The sequence below is a fragment of the Odocoileus virginianus genome, chromosome 5, assembly GCF_023699985.2.
Source record: "Odocoileus virginianus isolate 20LAN1187 ecotype Illinois chromosome 5, Ovbor_1.2, whole genome shotgun sequence".
In the NCBI taxonomy this organism is placed as follows: Eukaryota; Metazoa; Chordata; class Mammalia; order Artiodactyla; family Cervidae; genus Odocoileus; species Odocoileus virginianus.
Genome location: NC_069678.1, coordinates 86,067,691 through 86,085,886, shown reverse-complemented (window position 1 = coordinate 86,085,886; position 18,196 = coordinate 86,067,691). Strand labels below are relative to the sequence as shown.

At 56.9% G+C, this 18,196-nt stretch overlaps 1 protein-coding gene across 1 annotated transcript; it reads right to left on the bottom strand.

Moving 5' to 3' along the window:
* Positions 1-2,180: 2,180 nt before the first annotated feature.
* Positions 2,181-18,067, bottom strand: COL9A2 (collagen type IX alpha 2 chain). Its single transcript, XM_020893996.2, has 32 exons — positions 17,465-18,067; positions 16,125-16,199; positions 14,889-14,924; positions 14,742-14,804; positions 13,644-13,697; positions 13,484-13,519; positions 13,368-13,391; positions 12,997-13,050; positions 12,629-12,682; positions 12,462-12,509; positions 12,178-12,234; positions 12,042-12,095; positions 11,655-11,708; positions 11,221-11,274; positions 11,064-11,117; positions 10,890-10,943; positions 9,319-9,372; positions 8,857-8,910; positions 8,572-8,625; positions 7,571-7,615; positions 7,149-7,202; positions 6,506-6,559; positions 6,188-6,241; positions 6,031-6,102; positions 5,753-5,788; positions 5,512-5,556; positions 5,390-5,422; positions 5,032-5,178; positions 4,718-4,772; positions 4,217-4,405; positions 3,408-3,485; positions 2,181-2,961 (listed from the first exon to the last, which is right to left on the bottom strand). The coding sequence occupies exons 1-32, from the start codon at positions 17,963-17,965 to the stop codon at positions 2,762-2,764; spliced, it is 2,496 nt and encodes an 831-aa protein (XP_020749655.2). The 5' UTR covers positions 17,966-18,067; the 3' UTR covers positions 2,181-2,761.
* Between the last annotated feature and the right edge of the window lie 129 nt (positions 18,068-18,196).

Here is an 18,196-nt window from a genome sequence, read left to right as displayed (position 1 = left end):
GAAACCAGTCCCTGGTACCAGAAAGGTTTGCGACTGCTGCTTTGGACCATCTTAAGAAATGCCTCAGCCACACACAAGCTGAGACCAAATCCCTTCCTGGTTTGATGATTGGTGGAGTCCTCTCTGAGCATCCTGAACATAATTACGCATTCACTTAATCACTATTTTATTGAGTACCTGCTATGTGCTAGGCACTGTTTTGTTTTAGTCTTTGAAACTCTTATTTTTCTCTTTACACATAATCTTTTTCATATGTATAGAGTATGTATGCATATATGTATCTTTGGTAAACATTCGAATTCTACTCTCAGCAAATTTCCATTATATAGTCTTATCAACTATATAGTCACTTATGTTTTACATAAGCTCCCTACCAGGCACTGTTCTATGTGGTGGGGAATGGAGTGGCCAATGAGACCAGAGTTTCTGCCCATATATGATATATGTTGTATGTTGAATAGGGGTAAGTGCTAAGGAAAAATAGTAAAACCCAAGATGAGTATCAACATTGGGGTAGGGATGAGAAGGTCACTTTTGAGTAAAGACCTGACCTGAGATCGTGGACTACATTTTGGAAAAGAGCTTTCCAGGTTCAGAGCATAAATAGCATGCATGTGGCACAGCATGTTTGAGGAGCAGCGCAGAGGCTCGAGTGGCTGGAAGGAAGCGAACCAGGGTCCAAGCATGGACATGAGATCAGAGGGGCTTGTAGATCACAGTAAGGATGTGGGTTTTTCCTGAGTGAACCACCCTCCAGGAAGTAAAAGAAAGGCTCCCTGCCACTAGTCCCTGGGAGTCAGCCCCCTTTCGGCTCCTTTGAATGCCTCCGAGTCATAAGGAATGAAGTGTAACCCTGCTTGAGACCTGTGAATCATGTAATTCAAATCCTCCAGTGGAGAGGGACAAGAAGGGAGGCCAGAAAACCTCAAGGACTAAGTAGACTGGCTCTTTAAGTCCAAAGTCTCGAGCACCAGGACAAGTAAAGAGCCATGGCTTTGCAAAGGAGAACACTTCCCCATCGGGTATGATAGACCTGGGAGCCAGCTCGGGGCCAGTCTTCACTGCCTCCTGCAGCCCTCATCTGCTTCCCCCGCACTGCATTCCAAGCGTTTCCCCAGCAGCCTACGGCAGCACCAGGGCCTTATGTGGGGCCTGGGATGCTGTGATTCAGGATTTGCAAAGGCACTGGGGGTAAAGCCACCTCTGTGGGCCCTACGGCTACCTAAGAGCAGCCTTCTGTCCCTGGAGGGGTAATGGAGCTGGGAAGTCACCTGTGGTGTGTGTGTGTATGCAGGCAGGGGAGGCTGTTGAGGGGAGTCCCGGCCTCTGCTGTGCAGGGGAAGAGAAGGCTGCTTCAGTACAAATGGGGACATACAGCCAAGTTTAGGGTGAGGTGTAGGAGGGCCCAGGGTTCATCAGATGCTGGGACCTCAGGCTGGAGTTCTTCTGTCTCCTGGAGGGAGCCAGCAGAACTCTTCATTTGGGAAATAAATGCCCAGATCAATAATGGAGCCAAGGGGGTTGGTCACCCGCTGAATTTCAACAGCTCCCACTGTCACATGGGCCAGAGGCACCTGCCACACCCTTTCCTGCTCCTGCTGCTTGGAGCAGCCTTGCTGGCCTACACAGCTAATGAGGCTGGGAGCCCCCAGACAGGACACATCTGAGCCAGTCTCCCCTGGATGTCCCCTCAGTGAAAATGGCATGACTGAATGTCACTTCTGTTCTCATCATCCAGGTTCAGGTCTGTCTGTCTCACGGACCTGGTAACCCCTGGAAGGCAGGAGCCAGGTCCTCCCATCTTTGGCTGCCAGCTCCTGCCCCAAGGCCAGCACACGCTGAGTGCCAAAACTCACAGAGGACCTCCTGTGGGCTGGGCTCTGGCAAGACACTGGGTACTCTCTACAGGATAAATGAGGCGAGCTGGGTCCTTGCCCAGCTGTACAAAGGCTGGGAAGGGATCTGCCCACAGCTAGATAGCAGGTCACCATCCTGACTCTACCTGCAGGTTTATCTCACAGGCATTCCTAAAATAGGCCAGGCCACCCTCACAGTTCAGGATGTGCCCAGAGGAAAGTACCCCACCTTCTACCCTCCCCCTTCTAGAACCCCTGACCATCCTGCTCAGGTCGTGGGGGCCCACTCCTAACCCACGAGAAATTAAGCTCAGCGCTCATATCTTGGCTTGTACCCAAGTTGAGGGTTTTTATTTACAGAAAGGCCTGGGTGGATCTAGGGTTTGATGGGAAAGGGTGATGCCAGGAAGGGAAGGGAGATGGGTGTTTAAATACTCAGATGGGAGGAAGGTAGGTAGGAAGTAGAGGACTGGCTTAAGGATGGCCCCCTCTGGGCAGTCACCCAGTAAGCCTGGGGGTGAAAATGGGATCAGGAACTAGCAAAGGCCTCAGTCCATTTGCCCCAAGGACAAGATGGCCAGTGGAGGATGATGCAGATTAAGGACACGTTTGTTCTGATGACATCCGAGCCATGCTCCAGGAACAAAGGCCACCCCATCCTCTCTGGACCGTGGACTCTCCAGTGCCACGTGCCCTCTTGGCCTCACCTTTTCATCTGATGCCCTCCCTTCCCTTCCCTTCCCCCATGTTTTAGAATTTCCTTTTCCTCAGGACTCCTGGATCCCAGATGGAAGGTCCTGGAAAAGCTAATTTCCTGGACTGAGGCATGGGGTGCATGTCCACCCAGAGGGGCCCGAGTCCTTCCCCCCCCAGGATGCCCACTGGGCTCTGTCTTGGCCTGATGCTCATGGCCCCTTGATGGATCCAGGCTCTGTGAGGCGTGCAGAGGCATAGGCTGAGGCTCCAAGGCAGGCCGCAGGCTCACAGAAGCCTGGCAGCCCCATGGGGCCTGGCAGGCCAGGTCGACCTGCCTCTCCTGGGGCCCCTGGAGCCCCTCGATCTCCGTCTTTGCCGTTGATTGCCTGACCAGGCCGGCCAGGCAGTCCTGTGGAAGGAAAGAGGTCAAGACATCAAGGCCTCCTTCTATCTCGGCCTTTGAATTCCTCAGTCTCTCAGGGAAACTGAAGTCAAGGACACCACAGAAAGAAGGGACTCTGCCCCAGACACAGGTTCTAAGAGAGTTATGTCTCATGGTCCATTACTCCCAGTGAGTGAGTCAGGGGAATAAATGCCCCTTCCCTTCCCTCCGTGAAGCAGGTTTTTGTGTAACCCAGGAAGTCCTTGGAATCCCAGCTGTCCAGTTCCCAGCCAGACCTGACCCAGAGGCTCCTGGCTGCTCCAAAGGGATGCAAAAATTGGATGCGTGGGACTGAGTTGGCCTCATGTTGTGAGAGCATGAGGGGGGCCTCCATGGAAGAGACCGAGTTGTCTCAGGTCATTAATCCCAGGACTGAGGGACAGGACTGCTACTGGGCAGGGCCAAGGTCTTACCTGGGATCCCGGGGGGCCCAGGCATCCCGGGGTGCCCGCGGCCAACTTCTCCCTGATCGCCCTTCTCTCCACGTTTTCCTGCAGAGAAAGAACCGAGCCTTAGTTTTTAAGAATGGGAAATTTTTTTTCTTCTTGGCTTGATGTTTAATTTCTATTTCACACACAATTATTTCTATTTTGTGCTAGTTTATAATAGGAGACAGTTGGAAATGACTGCAGAACTGATTAAGTAAAGGCAAGTCCAAAGGATGGAAGACTATAAAGCTGATAAAGTTCATTACAGGAAAGTGTCTGGTAATGTCAATAGTGGGCATTTACCAACTCCTTGTAAATTACCTCTAAATGTAATCCTCCTGGCAATTATGAGATTGTTACTATAAATAACTCCATTTCACAGATGATAAATCTAAGACCCAGGAATATTAATGGGTAACTTGTCCAAGAGCCACAATGAGAAAGTGACACAGTCTGGACTCATACCTGCTCTGACCCGAGCTTGCCTTCTTTACTGTTTTATTCATCTGCCTCCCCACTTCTAGAGATATGGAGGGATGTTTATGGAGTACCACTAAGTCAGTTTAAAACAGAAACAACATTCCCCCCACCCCCCCCCCAAAAAAAAACCCAGGCTATAAATTAGTACATTTGTTTCTATCAATTTGCTACTGAAAAAGCAAGCCCAGGAGTTATATGGGAGAGCCTCATCCTAGGAAGGGGAGTGATGAAAGATAAAACAGGAGGCTGAGCCATCAGCTGGTACAACTGAGCACAGTGGTCCCATCTCCCGACCACCACAGAACAGCACTTACCCTTGGGCCCGGTGTTGCCAATCTGACCCACGGCTCCCACGATGCCAGGAATGCCCCGAGGGCCAGGGTGCCCATGGGGCCCCTGTTTGCCTGGGTACCCAGGAGGCCCAGGGGGTCCTGGGGGACCCATCATCCCAGTTGCACCCAGGGCCTCCCGCTTGGCACTCACAGCCATTTCTGCCAGTTGCTCTGGAGGGAGGGAGGAGACAGAGAAGTCGGTAAGATGGGCGTGGCTCAGTAAAACTGGGAAGGCAGAGCATCCTGGCCTCTGGCCACTAGGTGTGCAGACAGAGCAGAGGGTCAACCTCCCCCTTCCTCAGGCTGTTCTGCAGACATCAAAGGTCCTGAGTGGGTGAGGACATAGGTAAGGCCCCCAGTCCCTTGGAGGCAGAGCTGGAATGGCCACCCACGACTCGTGACTCTCCCACCAGGCCACATGGAGAGTCTTCTGAAGGGTGGCGATGCCCTGGAGGTTAGGAGGAGGAGTTGGTGCCCCCTCACCTTGCAGCATCTTTAGAACCACGTCCTCGATGTGCTGGTCACTGGCATCTCGGCCCTGAAAGCAGAGGAGGCCTTTCAGGAAGAAGCCCCTGGCTGCCAGGTCTGACTGCTCTGGGGCTATAACCCCTTCCTTTTCCCATTTTCTCACCCGAAAATGGTTTCAGCATCTGACTGAAACCCCTCCAGCACCCACACCCATCCTCTCTGATCTCGGGGCTTGGTACCAGCCTCAGGGAAGGAACTCCCAGCCTTTGAGAGGATAAGCAGCAACCAGTCCAAAGAGACGACTCCTCCTCCCCTGGAGGCCAACTCACCGCCACGCCCTGCCTCCCGGGCTGTCCGGGCAAGCCTCGGTCTCCAACCAGTCCTCGAGGGCCCGGGGGCCCCGGGTAGCCCTGCACCCCCGGGGCGCCCGCATCTCCGCTGGGGCCGGGGTAGCCAGGTTCTCCGCGGACTCCTTGCTGCGGGGCGGGTTGGGTTCCCAGTGGGAAGCAGGGGACGCAAGCGCAGGGGTGGGGGTTGGGGGGTTATGCAGGAGTAGGGGAAGGATGGGGTGGGGTGCAGGGAAGCCGGGGGAGTCGCGGTCCTAGTCCCCAGCGGCGCTGAGGCAACAAGTGGGGGGCGGGGGGCGGCAGGAGCGGGGGAAGGTGGCGTCACAGCTGCAGGACTCACCTGTCCCTTGGGTCCTGGTTCGCCCGACTCGCCCTGTAGGCACAAGAAGGTGCTGTCCCGAGGCGGTGGGGTACCTGGGCCCGCCCGCTGCTCCCCTCCTCCACCCCGCACAGCCTTCTCACCTTCTCGCCTTTTTCTCCTGGGAGGCCAGCCACCCCCGGGTCGCCCTGCAGATCGAGACACAGTCAGATCGCGGTGGCCCCGCATGGCATGGGAACAGGGGCTGCACTGGCCTGTGACACCCGCGCCCTCCCACCCCGATGCGATGCGAGAGACGAAGCCCTGATGGTGTGGGGCGGGGCACGGGGCGGGGGGTGTGGGTAGAGGGAGGTGGTGCAGGGAAGGCAGGTTGCTGGCACTCACCACTCCACCGCGGGGCCCGGTCTTCCCTGGGGAACCCTGTTGAAATTGGGGAGTCCAGAGCCTGGTGAGCTCCGATCCAGGGCAGGCTAGGCCCACAGGTTCCCCCAACCCCGGCTCCCAGCCACAGCCCCCTCCCAAGCTCCACCTCGCCCCCCAGGGCCCCTGGGGACCTGCAGGGGGTCATTTTTCCAGGTGGATTTGAGGCACTGGAGCTCCACTAACCGCTCCCTCAAATCTGAAGGTCTCTTTCCCTGGTATTTTTAAGTCCCAGTTAGTACCTTGTCTCCCTTGATGCCTGGCAAGCCTTGGGGCCCTGGAATTCCGGGGGGACCCTGTTCCCCTTTGGGGCCCTGAGGAGAAAAGAAACCAGAGGAATAAGTCAGACAAGGTGCCCAGACATACTCCCAGAGCCCGTCTCAGCTGCCCTGTACTTACCTGCCGGCCTTGAGGACCTGGCTGCCCCACTGGTCCCCTCTCACCATGGTCACCCTGAAATGGAAAGTGAAGGTCACACCCCAGCCATCAGCCGGGGCAGCTTCTCCCTGCCAGATCCCAGACCCTGCATGGTCAGAGTGCCCTCTGTTCCTGCTGTCACTACCATGGAGGTCCTTGGCTCCACTCCACAGACCAGCAAACTGAGGCCCTGGCTGGGGAGGCCTCACAATGGAGCCTTGAAAGGACCCAGATCCTGGGTCCAGCAGTGCCAGCTGCTGCAGAGGGCCCCAGGGAGGGACCACTGTGCCAGGCACTTACCTTCTGCCCCATGATGCCCTGGGGACCGATTTCTCCTCGAGGCCCTGGCTCTCCCTGGGGGACAGAGAAATCCGGAGGTGAGCAGTAGCCTGGAGGATCCCTCCTTTCCACACCTGACCAACCCCTACCCACCCCTGGGGCTCAGCTAATTTGCTTTATCAGGGAAGACTTCCTTCACCTTCTTTCTTTGGGTCCCTGTCCTTTTCTTTCATAAGACCCAATACATTTGGGGTCTTTATTTAATTCAATGCCTCTCTCAGGAATCTGTAAGCTCTATGTAAATAGGAGACTATCTCAGTGGCTAGTGGGTTGCAGATATTTGGTGAATATTTATGCAATGAGTGAATGATTCTGTCTGCCGGATTGTCAGCCCCAGTCATCTGGAGAGGTCATACCCCAGGACAGAAGCAGCCCCATCCTCTCTGCACTGTACATAGGGGAATGGGGGCAGAGAGAGATGAGAGCTTTCCTGGGTCAGCGGCAGAGCCCTGAGCATCCAGCCCCGGGGCACTCTGCGGCTAGGGCTTCACCCCACAGTCTCACTCTGCCCCATATGCTGAAAGCAGAGTCCTCAGGCCTGGAGAGAGGGATGGGGAGGAAGGAAAGCAAGAAGAGCCCTTGAGTCAGAGGAGGGGGAACTTACCTCCTTCCCAGGGGGACCAGAGACTCCAGGGAAGCCCTGCCTGCCCGGCTCACCCTGCAGGAAGAGTTCTAAGGTCAGTTTGTGTAGCCTAGTCAGGCTCTTGTTTGGCCTTGGAGAAGCCAGGTGAATGCTAAACAGACTCTGGAACCAAATGAGTTGAGAAGCGGAGCGGGTTCTTAGTCAGGTCCTCTGGACTCCACTGATCTGCAGCCATGCCATCCTGTTCTCTAGCCAGGATAAGAGGTGGGAGGGAGGCGACCGGAGGGAGGTGGTTAGGCCCAACGAACCTGTGTTCAGGCCCAGTCTCTGAGCCTGAGAAGGCCTGGACCTTGCAGTCTTTAAGCCATGCCCCTGGTCCCTGCCCTTAGGCTCCCTTGCTCAGATGAAGCCAACTCTCTGCCCCCAGCCTGGGGTCACCTTACCTTGTCTCCAGGGCCTCCTTTTGTTCCAGGCATACCAGGCACTCCCTATAGAAGGAAGCTGATGTCAGTTTCTCCCCTGGCAGCGGGGAGCCCCGAGCATCTGCTACTTTGCCTCCCAGATGCCTCCCTCGCCTTCTGGGAGCTGAAGAGCAGAAGGCCCAGCCATGAACTTGACTGTGCCCAGCCCCGAATCCCTGGTGAGACAGGACATAGGGACAGAAGGACCTGCTTTCCAAGGCCTGTGGTCCATGGGGAGAAGTGGAGCACACGCGAGTACACGCAGGAACACAGTCTGCACCTGGATATGTCAGCAGTCCTCAACTTAAGTATCCCTGGCAGGGAAGGATGGGGGTTCCCAGAAGGTGGGGGACGGAGGTGGGCTTGGACTGTGAGAAGACTCAGAGATGGGAAGGGCATCCCAATAAGGGGGACCAGTAAAGGCCTGAAGGTGTGGCGGTAGAAAGGCTGAGGCTCTGTTGAGAAGGGAGAGGGTGAAGAGGGGCAGTGGCTGACGGGTCAGATTGCGGTGGTCCTTGGATGCTGAGATGAGCTGCGAGGATGAGGAGTGTAGCTATCCTGGTCATACTGTTCCCCTGCCACTTTCTGTACCTCAGTGACTCTGCCGAATGACGACAGAAGGACATTTTCCTGGAGGCAGAGGTGTCGGGGGGGCGGGAGTTGGGGAACAGGGAGGGTGGAACACCATGGAAGGTATTTAGCAGGGAAATGGTCTGATTCCACTTAGCCAACATGGAGGGTTGGTATAATCTAAGAGAAGGCTGGGGTAGCTGTCCAAATGAGGAGGCCTAAGCCAGGCCAGAGTTGGTGAGAAGGCCTGAGCTGAGCAGGGACAAGGTCCAGAGCATGAATCCTGGGTGTGACTTCCACCTCATCAGCCACTCACACCACTTTGGGGAAGTGGGCCACAGAGTGCCTGGCCTCTCGGCGGAGGAGAAGCGACGTGCCCTGTGGCGGCCCCCACGGCACCACCCTGTACTCACCGCTAGGCCCTGGTGGCCTGGGTTTCCCGGCCGCCCCGCCTGTCCTGCGCTGCCCTGTGAGAGACAGAAGCAGAGGCACAAATGAGAGCTCCAGCCGGGGGTCCATGGCCCCCACCCGAGTGCAGGCAGGGAAACGGAGGCCCCGAAGCAAGAAGGAACGTGTTGGTGACACACCTGAGGATTCCAGGCTCCAAGGCCTCCAGGCTCAGTGCAATGGGACTCAGAGCCTCAGCTGGGAGGACCCCTGACCCTCACCCCCATCCCAGGGGCCGTCCCCACTCCTACCTTCACTCCAGGCATGCCTGGGGTCCCGTCCTTGCCGTCAATGCCTGGGGGTCCCTGCTCAGCAGGAAAATTGAAAGGAGATTCACAATGGGGAGATGCCTGGGGTCAGGGCCCCCACCCATGTCCCTCTGTGGGGGGCAGTGTGCAGGTGGGAAGTGGGCCTGGTCATCTTGGGAAGCCCCAGCAGCTAACGGGGGGAGGGGAATGGAAGTAGGAAGGGATTTCATGGGATGGATGACAGTCCTTCCCTTGTGTGGGTGATGAGTGTCCCAAGACCCCTCCTACATCATCACTCTATTTACAGGTGGTAAATAGTAAATAGTAAAAACTGAGGCACAGAAAGAAGGCATTTCCCGAGGTGACAGAGCCAGCCCACTGGCAACAGAGTTCAGTCTGGAACCCCAGGCTCCTCCTCCTCTGGGGGCTTGGAGACCCCCTGGACCCTGCCCTCTGCCCACTTACGGTTACTCCCTTTGGGCCTGTTATTCCCTGGGGTCCTCGAACTCCTTGGCTCCCCTGCAAAGTAGACAGAGAGCAGACCACCCTCAGCAGGCTGAATCCCGGTCTGGCTATTCAGAGAACTGCTGAGAACAGTGACCTCTGAGTCCCAGGGTCCCCGTGGCACAGGCCATGCTGGGCAGGGGCTGGTGGAGAGGGTTCTAGTTGTGTGACTTCGCCCTGGACCCTGTGGGAGGGTGTAGAGTTGGGCACCAAGCAAGCTGGGTGGGAGCAGCAGCAGGACAGGGAAGGAGCCAGTGTGACCCACCAAGGCCCTGAGCAACACTGATGTGAAGAAACACAGCAAGCAAAGACAATGTGTGGAGCTGGTTTGGGTCTTGATTTGAACAAGAACCCTGAAAAGACATTGTTGAAATCATTAGGAAAAATGGAGCACAAGCTGATGATTAGATTATGTTCAGGAATAACTGGATAATTTTGCTGGTGTGATAGTGATATTGTGGCTATGTGAAGAACCTTATTTTTAAGAGATACATTGAGAAGTGAAATGGGTAACATGACATAATGTTAAGAATTTGCTTGAAAATATCAGAGCAAAGCAATGAAGGAAAGAAGGGGACAAGGAGATGGATGAAGTGAGTGTGGCAAAAGATTAATTTAGGGAGAGAGGGACATAAGGGCTCACTATATTATTCTCCCTACTTTTGAATATGTTTAAAAACTTGCATATTCAAAAGTTTTTAAACATATTCAAAAGTAGGGAGAATAATATAGTGAGCCCTTATGTGTTCATTGGAAGGACTGATGCTAAAGCTGAAACTCCAATACTTTGGCCACCTCATGCGAAGAGATGACTCATTGGAAAAGACCCTGATGCTGGGAGGAATTGGGGGCAGGAGGAGAAGGGGACAACAGAGGATGAGATGGCTGGATGGCATCACCAACTCGATGGGCCTGAGTTTGAGTAAACTCAGGGACTTGGTAATGGACAGGGAGGCCTGGCGTGCTGCGATTCATGGGGTTGCAAAGAGTCAGACATGACTGAGCGACTGAACTGAACTAAACTGAAAAACTTGCATAATAAAAAAAAAAAAACTAACAATAACAACAAAACCTCTAACTTTACTTTCTGCTCAATTTTTCCGTAAACTCAAAATTGCTCAGAAGAAATACTCTTATTAATTTTAAAAAGGAGAGAGTTAAGAGAACTGGGATCTGGGCCAAATCCCATTAGCCCCATGACTGATTTGTTGGAATTTCATTGTCTGGCCTGGTGACCGTGGGACTGGATCCTACAGCTTCTCCCTAAGCCTGAATTTGACCAGCAGAAGGCGGGGCCTGGAGGAAGGAGCTGCTGGAGCTAGCTGGGCTATGGGATCAGATGTTTCACCCTCACATCAGCCACCCACATGCACAGACACACAGAATAACACATGGGCACGGGCGTCTACATGTGAACACACGCAGACACACGTGTGCACCTCTGTATAATACACCTGAGCCTTGGGTGGAGCTGAGTCTACCCAGTTCTCCTCCCAGGGCCCTGACTGCAATAGGGGTGATTGAGGACTCACCACATCACCCTTCTCTCCAGCTCGGCCTGGTGGTCCCCGTGGACCTTCCTCACCCTGGCAAGAAGGACAGACAGAAATCCAAGTTACTTGGGCTTGGGGAAGTCACACCTTTTGCAGCCCCAGAAGCTGTGTCCAGGGGAGGAAGGTGGCGGCAGGGAATAGGAGCAGACTCACAGGTGACCCAGCAGCGCCGATGGAGCCCACCATGCCTTTGTACCCCTGAGGGCCCTGGGGAGAGGAGAGATTGTGGGTCAGTCCTGGTTGGACCCCAGAAGCCAGAGGGCTGGTCCTGGCAGCTCTTTCCTGCAGGACACCCCCCAGACCCACTCACCGTCTCTCCTTTGGGTCCCGCCATGCCTGGGTAGCCCCTGATGCCCTGGGGACCCTGTCAAGACAGAAGAATGATAGTGATGGCAACTAGAAGGCCCACATCATGACACCTTCCCTGAACCCCAGCCCAGCCTTCTTGATGTCTTCCTGAGGCAGGCACAGAGTCCCTGTCACAGATGGTCAGTGAGGCTCAGAGATGCCAGGGACTCGCCAGGGTCACTCAAAGGAACAGTGGCAGAACCAGGGCCTCAGCTGAGCCTTTTGGCTGACAGCAGCCTTGGTTCCAGTCCCCCAGTGTCTCACAGCCAGCCTCATCCAGAGCCTCACCAGCTGGACACAGGTATCTCTTCCACCAGTTAGAGGCTGGAGCAAGGGAATAACTCCACTGAGGTCTCCTAGGGGGGGTGGGGGTGGGGCAGGGAAAGTGTTCCTTACCGGTGGTCCAGGGATGCCTTGCTCTCCAGAGACACCCACATCTCCCTTGGGACCCTAAGGGCCAGGAAAGAGAGATCAGATAGGCAGGCAGATCGAGAGACAAATATTCAGACAACCAAAGACAACATCGTCTTCTCAGCAAGAGCAGACAGGAAGGCGTCCTGGAAAGCATAGGGTCCCAGGGATGACAGATATGGAAATGGGGGCACAGCAAGGGAAGGAGCTTGCCCAGGGACACACTGACTTAGAGCCTAGGCCTCCTGCCTCCCAGCTCAAGGCTTCATTCCCGGAGCCCCATTCAGGGAATGGGAAGCGAGAAGGATGCGGGGAGGCTCCAGTAGGGCCCTCTCCACACACTCTCCCTTGGCCCTCCGCCCTCGCACTCACCGGCTTCCCCTGGCGGCCGGAATCTCCCAGAAGCCCGCGTCTGCCTGGATGCCCCTGCGGGGAAGGAGACAGCTCAGAGTGCGTCCTGTCCCCCGCTCCCCTGCTCCACCCCCCAAGACTTGGGCCAGAAGCTCACCTTCACGCCCTGCAGCCCCGGGGGCCCTTTCACGCCCGCGGGACAGTTGGTTGGACACTGGAAGAGAAATTCCGCAGGGTTCTGTGTCACTGGCCTGCCCCAGGCCAACAGGGCAGTGCTTCCTAAGACCGCTCCTCCGCCCGCACCAGGCTGCCCCTCTCCGCTGCAGCCTCTCCCATCTCCCAGGGACCCTACCTTCCGATGGAACCTGTCTCCTTGCCCGCCCCTCTCAAGATGACCCGCCCCTTCCCCGGACTAGCCCCGCCCCAGGCCCCGCCTCTCACCAGGAAATCCGCGCTGCCTTCCAGGCCCTGAATGGTTCCAGGGCGGCCCTGAGAAAAGACGTATGGAGATGGCACCTGACTCGAACCGTCCCCACCCCAGGCTTGTGCCGAAGACCCTTGTCCTTCCCCAGCCATACCCTGCCAGTGGGAGGTCTGAGGACACTTACCGGTTTCCCAGGGGGTCCCGGGGGCCCTGATGGTCCTTCTGGTCCAGGATCCCCCTGGAAGCAAGAGAGGCCCAAATCATACCCTTGTCCAGCCTTGGCTAGGTCACCCTTTCCCCCCTGCTCCAGTTCCTGCTACTGCCCTGTCCATCCTGCCCTCCAGGTCCCCTCCTGAGATCTGGGGAGATCAAAGCCTGATCTGCAGAGGACAGCCTGCGGTTGGTGTGTGCTCAGCGGGAGGGGTTTCTGCCCAGACCTGGAGGAGATTCCTGGTGGCCAGAAGCAGGCCCAGGAACTCCTGGAGGTGCTCAGCTTGCGCTTGAAGGCAGAGGGCAGGAGACAGAGTGAGCAGAGGGGTGGCTGGGGCTCACCTTGGGGCCTGTGAGTCCCATCTCACCCGGGAGGCCAACAGGTCCAGGTGGTCCCTAGGAGCAGAGACATCAGTGGCTAGGATGCCTCAGAGGGTTAGCCCAGCCCTGCCACAAAGATAGCAACAGGGGCCCAGAGCCCCTTTCCCCACTTTTGCCTTGCAACCAGCCCCAGAGAAGCTGACAAATTAGGACAAATTAGGCCTTTAAGGACCAGAGAATCTCAGAGCCAGTGGATAGGCCCAGGGTTCTCTGACAAGTCTGCCCATTTCTGACACCATCACAGTATGCTGGCCCCTGCCCACGCTGGAAGCCCTTCTCTACCATCCTCCTCTGAGAGTCCCAGGGACCCTGCCCCATCCCTGAGGACTTACAGGAGGTCCAGCAAAGCCAGGGCCCTGAAACAGAAGGAAAGATTAAGTTCATGGCTCCTTTTCCAAGTCCCCCTACCTACAAAGGGTCCCTTAAAGCCATCACAGGTTATACTCACTGGCAGGCCGGGGGGCCCTGGGAGCCCAGGCTGGCCCTGCAAAAGCAATGGGAGAGGCTCAGAGGCTGGGGTCTCCTACATTTCTGCTCCTCTCTGCCACAGCCCCTCCCAGACTCTGGTACCTAGATTGCCCATGCTGAACCTCTAGCAGGCCACTTACCTTGACTCCAGGGATCCCCGCGGGACCGGGCTCACCCTTGGCTCCAGTTAGACCCTGGGGAAGAAAGAGAAGATACATCTGTGAGGGGCAAACCTTCTCCCTGACCCATGGGGCAGGGTGGATCCAGAGGTCTCTCCTGGTTGGGCCCAGGCTGCCTTTCACCACACTCCGGGAGGGCCTATGGGCATCAACACCTCACTTTCCTTTCTTCCAGTTCCCACACTAGCCCTTGATGATTATCCTCTTTTGAAAGATGAGAAACCAAGGCCCAATGATTTGTCAGCCCAGACCTCACATCTCCAGTCTAGAAATCTAGAAGTCTAGAAAACCTAAATAGACATGGGTCTGGATTAGCCATTTTCTTAATGTCTGCCCTTGACAACTTTTTCTGAGCCTTGGTTTTCTCATCTGCAATATGGATTAATAATCAATGCTCACTTCTCTGGGTGGTTATGAAAATCGATGTGTAAGGCAATATGCTTTGTAATCTTTGCAGGGTGTGGATGAGTTGGAGTGACCCTGTGGCTGCTCACAGCCCTAATGGGCACTTCTTGAGCCAGCAGGCCATTCATGGGGGGCCACTTTTTCCTCCCATCTTTTAGTGATTGACTCAAGTGTCTCCCCAACCAGATGACTTCCCAATGACCCTGTCTAGGAGTCAGTGACCTTGGAGCCTGTGTCCAGGAGCTTGTGACCTTGAGACCATGAACCCCTAGAACTGCATGCTCTCAGCCAAATGATGCTCTCCTGAATAGTGCTTGGGGCTGTAAGGGGGTGGGGTGGGGAAGGGAAAAGGGGAGGAAAGGAGAGGATGCAAAAGGACAGCTCGGCCCAGGGAATTAAGTGTCATACTTGGAGGCCAGAAATGTGAGGCTAAATTCTGACTGCTGCTGAGCCCCCTGGACCTCCATCTGCCCTTGATTGAGTATTCTTGGCGTGGGTGTGAGGTCACAAGTCACATGAAGATAAGGGGAGCTCGCAGCTGTAGAGTCTCCATCCTGCTCTGCACAGCAGATCAGGGAAGATGCCAGAACTAGGTTTTGGAAGTCAGGGGCTGGAGCCCTAGCCTACTCTACCTGATGCTCAGTAGGTACTCACATCAATCCCGGGCTTCCCGTCTGGTCCATCTGTCCCTGCTTTGCCAGGCTCTCCCTTAGGTCCCTTGAAAACAGAGGTGGAGCAAATATTAGCCACAGGCAGGAGAGACCTGGAAGCATCAAAGGTCAACAGGGAAAAAGCACTCACCGGAGGGCCAGCTTTCCCAGGGGGCCCTTTGTCACCCTGCAAGATATAAGTTGTTGAGAAAGCTTACCACGGCTTGTGCTACTCCAGATGGGCACACACAAGCCCCGGTTGACCTGCCCACATGCTCCTCTCCTCTTCTGTCCTGGGTCCTCTCAAACCTCGTGCTTTTTAGGAAAATAGCCCCCTTTCCTTCAAGAAAACCATAGGTGGATCGAGACCAACCCCATGCATGCTGGAGAGGGTGATATCAACATACAAGTGAGTTCCAGACATGGCAGCGTTGGGATGGTGCCAGTCATGAGATCTGTGAGTGGGTTGCCTTGGAGAGCAGTGCCTCTTGAATTTGAGCAAGTGTGGGAAGAAACTTTGGGGCTTTTAGGAAAACACGAAGAGGAGGTAAGCGAAGGGGGAAGTGGTGGATTGGAGTCAGGAGAATGAGATGGGGAAGGGGCAGGGACCAAGGGGGCAGCTTCAATCTGTCCCCAAGGCAGGAAGGACCTCCTTCCCCTGTGACAAAGGATCCTCGGTAGAGAACAGACGTGGCCTGTGGAATCACATTCAGCCCCAGAGAGGCCTCCAGGCATTTCAAGGCCCAAGGCGGCCAGAGAACCTGGCAGGGGCCCAGCGCCCCTGTTTGAAGGGTGGGGGCACCAAATTGAATAGAAAGCTGTGGAGATGGGTAAATATGGGACTGACCCATAAATATGGGGGAGCATCCAGAATTATGTATTTAACTCTCACCACGGTGGGGAGAGCACGGAACCAGCCCAGCTGCTTCTAAATCGGGAAGAAAAATGTAAAGGGAAGAGACTGGAGTCTGGCCCCGGCCGGACAGCGGTCTGGCTAAGCCTCCCAAGCTACCCTGAAGAAGCATCCAGACGTGCCCGGAGGAGTTAAGGCGTCTCCCACCCCAAAAAAGGGAGGAGAGGGCGGGGGAAGAGGAATCGCTGTGATCTGTGGCAGGTAGACCGAACAGCAGCTTCTTGTCAGCGGGCAGCTATAACGGGCTCTGCCGCTCCAAGCTGGTTTGAGGTTTTTGTAGAACAAACGGGCTCCTTGTGGGGCGGGCCGGCGCTGCCTACTGGCAACAGGGGGCACTGCAGCTCCAGGCACCGACCTCACCGCCGCCACCCCCTGCCTCCACTCCCAGAGCTCACAAAGTTCCCCTTTGTCCGCAGCCTCTCGCCTCCCCGCGCCCCACCCCCCACAGCCCCGGTGCCGGGTTAGAGAGCTCACGTCGATTCCGTCGGATCCAGGCACTCCCGGTGGCCCTGGGGGACCCGGAGGCCCCGGCTCTCCTGGCGGACCTCTCTGAAAACACAGAGGGCAGCCCTCAGACATTGCAGGGAACTGGGCATCCAGAGGCGCACCTCCCCCCTGAGGAGCCGTGAACTCCCCTTCGCTGAGAACGCACTGTGGACCTTTACATATATTATCTTATTGACTGGTTCAGAACTGTGAGCCGAAACTAACGAGCCCCAGTTTGCAGGTGAGGGAACAGGCTCCCTAAGATTCAGGGGTCCATGATCACAGGAGGTAAGCTGTGGAGCTGGAATTCCGCCCTAGGTTTGCCCAGCTCCTTCCACTGTACCGCGCTGCCGCTGCGCGGTCGTGGGCGGAGAATAGGAGATGCCGATGACTCAAATAACGGATGGTTACGGAAGATGGTACCTAGAGATGCTTGATCCTCAATTACTGGTTGCTTGGATTATTTTTAGATGGACGACAGATATTGAAGATGGATAGGAACCCCCTACTTCTCCCCCTGGTGCGGATAAAGCCCGACGGGAAAGTTGGGGAGGCGCAGAGAGGGGCCGTTAGGGGGCGAGGTGTCTAAGGAGGGCAAGCCTCTTCTCTCCTCCTATTCAGAGCACCCTTCTCCCAGCACCCCTCCTCCATCCTCGGTTGAATGGCGCTCTTACGCGATCCATTCTAGACCCAGGCAGGGATCCGGCGTTTGCCAGGTGCCCGCACTCCCACCCCCACCTCCAGACCGAGAAGTGCCAGGTTGGCGCCCCATGGGCGAGCTGCGAACCGCCCAAGGCCCCAGATGGCGCCCCGACCCTGCCCACCCCCCCGCGCCCGCATCCCGTGAGGCCCCCTGCCCCTAGCCGGCCCTCGGAAGTGAGACACGGGCGCGCTAGCCCGACGGAGAGCGTCAGCCGAGGGGGAGCGGCGTCTGGCTGGAGCCGGCGCCCCCTGGGAGGCGGCGAGGGCGGAGGATCCGGAGCCCCGTGAATGGGCACCATTGTCTCCCCCGCCACCTGGGCTCTCCAGGCTGCCAGGACCCGGCGCCAGCTCCTGCCCCACGCCGCCGGGCCCGGGCAAGGCTGAGCATCTCCGGACAGGGTCCCTCCGGCTCCCCGGCTTGTCCGCCTTTTTCGCGGTGCCGAGAGCCAACCCCCTACCCCCATTTGTGCCCCTACTGAAGGGACGTGAGCGGCTGCCCCTCAGGCTACGGGGTGTCAATAGAGGGTGGGGGTCAGGCCGAACACTCCACCAGACCCCAGGATCCGGAACCCCGGGCCCAGAACCCGCATTCCGGAGCCAGGCTCGGGAGTGGCCGCAGGACTTACGATCTGAGCCAGGGCGAGCCCCAGCACCTGCAGGAGAACCAGGAGGTTGCGGGGGGTGGCCGCGGGGGCCATGGCGGGTGTCGGGCTCGAGGTGGACTGAGGCGGGCACCACGCACGCACCGACGGCTGAAGCTCTCGGCGCGACGGCTCCGGCTGCTCTCGGACCCCGCGGGCCGGGCCTCCTGAATATGCGGCGGGGCGGGGCGGGGGGCCCGCGGGGTCTGTCACCTGAGAGGACCCGGGGACGGAGGCTGGCGTTCCCGGCCCAGCTCCGCCCCGCTCTGTCCAGCCGCCAGCGCCCACCCTCCATCCTCGCCCTGGGCTTCCCGGAGGCCTCGGCCGGGTGATCCGAACAGTGGCCAGGATGCGGGACCGGGACCACAGCTCCGTTCCTCTATGAAGAGGAAGAGGACCGTCCGCGTTGCCTGTCCAGCCTGATCTCCGGGACCCAGTTTTCCGGGTCCGGGAGCCCGTTTTCCCGACCCGCAGTCTGCCTTCCATCACTTGCGCCTGTCCTCAGCCACTTCAGCCTGCGAGCCCGGGCCTGGGTGCCCTGCTCCAGGGCCCAGGCCGAGGACACCGCAGGTTCTGCCGACCTTGTAGCAGGCTTTGCCCAGCTCTCCATCCACCTCGTTTCTCTCCAGGTACGATCGATCAGGCCTCGTCCCTATTAAAACATACCGCAGAGGATGAGATGTTTGGATGGCATCATCCACTTAATGGCCGTGAGTC

Coding starts and splice junctions, on each gene's coding strand:
- COL9A2 (XM_020893996.2), bottom strand. CDS start 17,965: ATGGAAGGCAGACTGCGGGTCGGGAAAACGGGCTCCCGGACCCGGAAA. Junction 8,626..8,856: donor CAGGCATGCCTGGAGTGAAG/GTAGGAGTGGGG, acceptor TGTCTCTCACAG/GGCAGCGCAGGACAGGCGGG. Junction 4,406..4,717: donor GGTTCTAAAGATGCTGCAAG/GTGAGGGGGCAC, acceptor CCCTCCCTCCAG/AGCAACTGGCAGAAATGGCT.